The sequence below is a fragment of the Nicotiana tomentosiformis genome, chromosome 9 (genome assembly GCF_000390325.3).
Source record: "Nicotiana tomentosiformis chromosome 9, ASM39032v3, whole genome shotgun sequence".
Lineage (NCBI taxonomy): Eukaryota > Viridiplantae > Streptophyta > Magnoliopsida > Solanales > Solanaceae > Nicotiana > Nicotiana tomentosiformis.
The window spans coordinates 67721903-67728697 of record NC_090820.1 but is presented as its reverse complement, the minus strand read 5'-3'; the positions used below and the strand labels follow the sequence as shown (position 1 = coordinate 67728697).

Sequence of the window (6795 nt, the reverse complement as noted above, 5' to 3'; positions counted from 1 at the left end):
CAGCTTTGTTGAGAAAGAAGGTTTTAGAGACTTTATGAAAGTGGCGCAACCTTATTTTTGGATTCCTTCCTGTAGTACTGTAACTAGGGATTGTTTTGATCTTTTTAATGAAGAAAAGCAAAAGTTGAAGAGGTCTTTTATAGAAACGAAACAAAGAGTATGTATTACCACTGATACCTGGAATTCTATACAAAGAATCAATTATATGTGTATCACTGCCCATTGGATTGATAGTGAATGGAATATGCATAAAAGAATAATTAATTTTTATCCTATTGTTAGTCATAAAGGCAAAGATATGGCAAATGGTATTGGTAGGTGCTTACGTGAGTGGGGGATAAATAAGATCTTCACTGTCACAGTTGATAATGCAAGCTCCAATGATGTGATAGTAAAAGAATTGTCTAAGCAATTAACAAAAATGGGAACTAATTTGATGAACAGTAATCACATTCACATGAGATGTATGACTCACATCATGAATCTTGTGGTCCAGGATGGTTTAAAAGAATCATTAGTGTCTATTGAACGTGTTAGGCATGCAGTGAGATATGTTAGGCAGTCTCCTGCGATGTTGAAGAGGTTTCAAGAATGTTTTGATGATGAACAACTCAATTGTAAAAAAACTTTGTTCTTGGATGTTCCAACTAGGTGGAATTTCACCTACTTGATGTTGCGTAGGGCTGTTGAATTTGAAAGTACATTTTCACATTATGCATCTAGTAAAATTGGCCTAAGACATTATCTTGAGCATTCTTATATTGAAGTTGGAATTCCATGAACTTTTGAGTAGTGATCGGGAGAATGTAAAAAGAATTACAAAGTTTCTTGAAATCTTCTATCTTCTTACTTTGAAAATATCTGGATCACGTTATGTTACATCGAATATTCATTTTCTTGAAATTTGTGCGGTTGCTGTTTATTTGAAGCAATTGATAGCAAATGAAGATACAGTTTTAAGTGAAATGGCAAAGAAGATGAAGGAAAAGTTTAATAAGTATTGGGATGATCCAGGGAAAATGAACAAGATAATTTTCATCTCATGTATTTTGGATCCACGTTACAAGCTCGAATCAGTTGGTTATGCACTTGTAAAGATGTTTGGTGAAGATCCGGGGGCAACTATACAAGTAGAAGTGAAGAAATACATGACTTCATTATTTTGTGAGTATGTGAAGTCCAGCTCAAAAGGTGTCGTGCTTGCTTCATCTTCAGATTGTTCTTCATTGGACACTTCTACTTCCGGGCTTTCTGACAGTCAAGTAAGCACCCAAAATACAGGACTTTTAGAATCACTAATGCAAGATATAAAAAAAAAGTGGGAGTGGAGGTGTGGATACTAAAACAGAGTTAGATAAATATTTTGGTGAAGAAACTGAGGATGACACTAAAGAATTTGATGTTCTTCTCTGGTGGAAATTGAACTCAGCTAGATTTTCTGTTCTTGCGGAGATGGCTCGTGATGTATTAGCAGTTCCGGTTTCAAGCGTGGCATCCGAATGTGCATTTAGTACGGGAGGGCATCTTCTTGATTCATTTAGGAGTTCATTAACTCCTAAATTGGTGCAAGCTCTAGTGTGTCTTCAAGATTGGCTTCGAAATGAAAAATTAAAACAACCTGTTAGTGTTGAGGAAGATATTGATAAAATCGAGCAGCTTGAACAAGGTAATAATATTGTTACTATATTTGTTGTATATAAGTATTGTGTATATGCTTATATTTATCACACGACTCATTATTTTAATTTGTTTTCTTCAAATTTAGCCAGCGATGGAAAAGACCCTTCCATAATTGACGTGTAGTGTTAATATATCCGGTAAGAATTCGAATTGTAATACAATGTTAATTAATATGTTAATATAATAACAACAAACATGAATTTTTAGATCAACAGTTTATATAATTCTACTAATTAGCTCAAATTTTAAGATGTATCTGCAAACTCATTGATCTCATTTTGTAAAGTCTTGTGCCCTCAAGCTGTCATATTTCAAGCCTGCTACCATCTGAGTTATATAGTGCTAGTTTGTTGGATGTTAGCAATTTGTTATTTCGTGAATGCTATTAATAATGCAAATGGTTCTACCATTGCAGAGTGATTCCAAAGACTCTTAGGTTGTTGTTTGAACTTTGAAGCTGCAGAAATTGAAGCTCTGTAAGGCGTTAGCTGCAGCAGTTGTATTTTGTGGATGTCTCCAATTGTTATAGATTTTATGTCTAAATTTCCATTTTATCTCTAGTTGTATTCTGGACTCATTTTGCCAGGTGTAATTGGCTATTTGCCATTTTAGGAAGTGTTAAGTGTTAATAGAATCTTTATTCATCATTATTATAAAACAGTTAATATTTCAAGTGGTTACTATATATGGATAGTAAATTAGTGATTAATAAGCATGTGTAAATATGTGTATAAAGTTTTGTACTCTTTGTTATTTCTGTGTATGGATTAATCACGTACTAGCAAATAATGATTTAAGCATGTGTAAATTAAATATCTTTACATCTTTGCCTTTAGATATTTTTTATCTAGATCTTTACATATTAAATTAGTATTGATGTGATCTTTATGAAAATGGTATGTGCGTCATGTGCAATTACATCCATTGCTCCAATATTTGTAGTGAACTGAAAGCAGCGTCAGTGGGCACTAGCAGATTTCTCTAGTGTTTAGAGGTGTCAATTTTGGTATAACAACTAATAGGATGTAACATGAAGGACCAAAATAGTCCTCTGTAATACAGATTGAACTAGGCCGATAAACCGCCCGATAATAGCTAAACCGATACCAATCCGCCCGATATCTTATCGGGTGGCTAGCGAATTAATATATTTAAAAGCCGATAACCGATAAGCCAAACCGTTAATAGTATATAACCGCCCGATCCGCCCGATAAGTAGCCCTACTGGGCAGAAGGTTTGCATTTAAGTCTAGACTTAGGCTTATTTCTTTATTTCTCTCACTTGTTGGTCGAATATAGAGCTCTTTGAAGAGGGATGTTTGCCTAGCACTTTGAAGGTAAGTAATTCCTACCTAATGTAAGCTAAATACATAGATTATGGGTAGATTTTAATATGTAAAATTATAAGAATTTTGGGTTTAGATGAAAAACCTAGGTTTTGATAAAAATGGAATTTAACCACCAAAATGGTTATGGGACTGAGTGAAAATTATATATTTGAGTTCGTGAAGTTATGGGTAACAATTTTCTTCGAATATTTTTGGAGTACGGGCACGTGGGTCCGGGGGTAAATTTTAAGAATCTTCCAATGTGGGTTGGGTAATTACTCTAATAGCTAAAGTATTAACTCTTGAGCGTATATTGATTATTTTATATAACATTTGGCTAGTTGTGCATTGTTTGGCACAAAGTGGGATCTTTAGAGTGAATTTGTGGCCGGAAAGTGATCTTTGAGTCGAGGTAAGTCTCTTGCCTAACCTTGTAAAAGGGAATTTACCCCATAGGTGCTTTAAATTTCTGTTTGCTTCTACTTGTGGGGGCTACGTACGCACGAGGTGACGAGAGTTCGTGCGTAGCCACTAATTATGCTTGTGTCCGGGTAGTTTAGGACCCAAGTCATGAAATATTTGTAATTCTTGCACCCTACTTGGTAATTAAAGTGCCAAATTTATATTGGAACTTGATAGAGGAATTGAAAAAGACCGAATTTCACTCACTTGAGGTTTGGTGGGTTACATGACCATTAATAGAAATTGTGCTCCTTTGTGTATTAGCCTTGTAATATTTTTTGAATCGGATGTTCATAAAGTATCCTTTCTTCTTGTGGAGCGGGCCGAACGCCTCGGTAGTAGAATAGATGCATCTATGGTTCATGCCGCTCGACCCTCGGCAGTGTACATATTTTTCTGGATCGGGACGTACGACCTCGGCCTAAATCGTGCGTAATAATACACGGAACCTAATTATACTTGATATTCGAGAGGTTGTTATTATTAATGACAGAATTTGACCTGGAATTTACGGTTAGTGAAAGATTTATGTATTTACTGCTTGTTATTGAGTTTTTATTATTGTGTATGTAACCCATGCTTATTTAGAATTTCTGTATTTTATTGTTAGCCCATAGTAAGTGTCGAAGTCAACCCCTCGTCACTACTTTTTCAAAGTTAGACTAGATACTTACTGGGTACATGTTGTTTATGTACTCACGCTATACTTCTGCACTAATCGTGCAGGAAATGAGGTAGGTGCATCTGTCGGTCATATTGGCGTGAACCCCCGTTACCCCGAGGCTTAGTGGTGAGCTGCTTCCTGAGCCGTTCTGTAGCACCTAGAGTCTCTCTTTTGTATCTATTTTCTGTTTACTTTATTTCAGACAGTAGCTAGAGTTTTGTATATTCTACTAGTTGCTCATACACTTGTGACACCAGGTCTTGGCATACATACTAGTAGACTTTATGTTTTTGGAGTACTTATGTCACTATATTTGCCCACTCAGTTGCCTTCGTTTTATTTTATTAAATTTTTCACTCCTTAATCTCTTAATAAATGAAATTTAATTATTTGGAAACTTATTAAAAGAGTAATCACATGGCCAGTTCACTATTGGCTTGCCTAGCGGCGACTTTGGGCGCCATCACAGCCTATGGGAGAAATTTGATCGTGACAACTTGGTATTAGAGCACTAGCTTCACGTAGGTCTCATAAGTTATGAGCATGCCTAATAGAGTCTTGCGGATCGGTGCGAAGACGTCCGTACTTATCTTCGAGAGGCTATAGGGTGTTAAAACCACTCTTTCTTCATCTCCTATCGTGCAGTTGATGTTGTGCTAAGTATCTTTCTCTTATTCTCTCACATATGGTGAGAATACGTGCGGCGGAGGTTCTTGATCGTGGAGGAACTGCTCCCCAGATGCTAGAGGTCGAGGCAGAGGCCGAGGGAGGGCTCCAGCTCGTGGTAAGGAACGAGGATGTCCCAAAGTTGCCCCAGTTGCTCCACCAGTGGATCCAGTAGAGGATCCTATTATTGATGAGTAGGGGAGGTGCCTGCAACAGAGCCAGCCCCGGGAGATTTCATGTCCGCACCGAGATTCCAAGAGGTCATGGGCAGTATGCTATAGTTCATGGATTCTATAACTCAGGCTTGTTTATTTCCAGCGGACCCAGCAACATTTCAGCCAGGAGGGGGAGCACAGACCCCTACCGCTCAGGCTCCAGGGCATGCATGTACTGTATATAAAACCCCGGGTGAACTACCCATGGGCGGAGCTCATCCAGTTGCACCAGCCATACCTGAGCCCAGATTTGCTACGGCCGGCGATCCGCAAAAATTATTGGACAGATGAAGCAGGCTTCATCCTCCTGTCTTTGGGGGTGAGAGGCATGAGGACCGCCAGGACTTTATTGATCAGTGCAGGGATAGACTGCACAACATGAAAATATTGGAGTCCCACGGGGTGGATTTTACCACCTTTCAGCTGGAGGGCAGGACTCGTAGATGGTGGCAGTCTTATCTTCTCGGCAGACCAGCAGGTTCTCCTCCCATGACTTGGGATCAGTTCAAATGCTTCTTCTTAGACAAATACATTCCACCCTCTCGGAGGGAAGAGTTGCGATTTCAGTTCGAGCAGCTCTAGTAGCGCCAGATGCTAGTGACCGACTATGAGGCGAGGTTCTCTAAGTTGTCTCGCCATGCACTTATGATACTTCCTACCGATGTCGTCTAGCAGGTTTGTTGCCGGTTTTTGCTCTGGTATCCAGGCCACCATGGCCCGAGAGGTTGAGATGGGGACTTCTTATGGGCTAGTTATGGAGATAGATCGGAGGATCGAAGGTGTTCGTCAGCGAAGCCGAGAGCAGGCGACAAGTGATAAGAATATTTTATATTCTGGAGAGTTCAGTGGTGCCTCGGCTGGGGGCAGGGGTCAGTTTGTGGGGGGTCAATCTAGCAGGCCCACATATCCAGCACCGTCGCCTCCTTAGGGTGCTCTAGTGTGGACTTATTTCAGCGCCATGCCAGAGAGTTCATTCCGCCTACCAGCTATTTACGGTCCCTCCAGTGGTTATAGAGGCCATCAGGGTCAGATTTCAGGTCAGCAGTCCACCGTACCGAGAGGTTGTTTCGAGTGCGGGGATCGTGGTCATGTGAGGAGGTCCTGCCCCAAGCTTCGGGACAAGGGAGTGTAGCAGGGTCAGCGGGCTATGATTACAGCACCAGCTGCCACACCAGTCGTCCAACCACCCAAAGGCGGAGGGAGGTGGTTAGGGGCCTTCCTAGAGGTGGAGGCCAGCCATGTGGCGCTCCAATCAGGTTCTATTCCTTTCCAGCCAAACCAGATGCAGTGGCCTCAGATGCCGTGATCACATGTATTATTTCTAACTACGGTAGGGATGCTTCAGTACTATTTGATCCAGGGTCCATATATGCATATATTTCATCTCTGTTTGCTCATTTCCTAGGTGTTCCTCGTGAGTCCTTGGGTACTCCTATTTATGTGTCCACTCTAGTGGTAGATTTTGTTGTTGTGGACCGGGTCTATCGATCCTGTATCATGACTTTCTGTGGTTATAAAACTAGAGCGGATCTTCTATTGCTTGATATGACCGACTTTGAGGTTATCCTGGGCATGGATTGGTTGTCCCCATATCACTCCATCCTTGATTTCCATGCCAAGACTGTTACCTTGGCGATGCTAGAGTTTCCTAGATTGGAGTGGAAGGGTTCGTCTATCAGTACATCTAGTCGGGTTATCTCCTTTCTGAAAACTTGACACATAGCCGAGAAGGGTTGTTTGGCTTATCTAGCTTATGTTTGGGATACTACTGCAGAGACTC

At 40.3% G+C, this 6795-nt stretch overlaps 1 protein-coding gene across 1 annotated transcript; it reads left to right on the top strand.

Moving 5' to 3' along the window:
• Positions 1-965: 965 nt before the first annotated feature.
• Positions 966-1803, top strand: LOC138898923 (zinc finger BED domain-containing protein DAYSLEEPER-like). The gene is made up of 3 exons (XM_070185032.1): positions 966-1257; positions 1349-1666; positions 1766-1803. Exons 1-3 carry the CDS (start codon positions 966-968, stop codon positions 1801-1803), a joined length of 648 nt encoding a protein of 215 aa, XP_070041133.1.
• The last annotated feature ends 4992 nt before the right edge of the window (positions 1804-6795 follow it).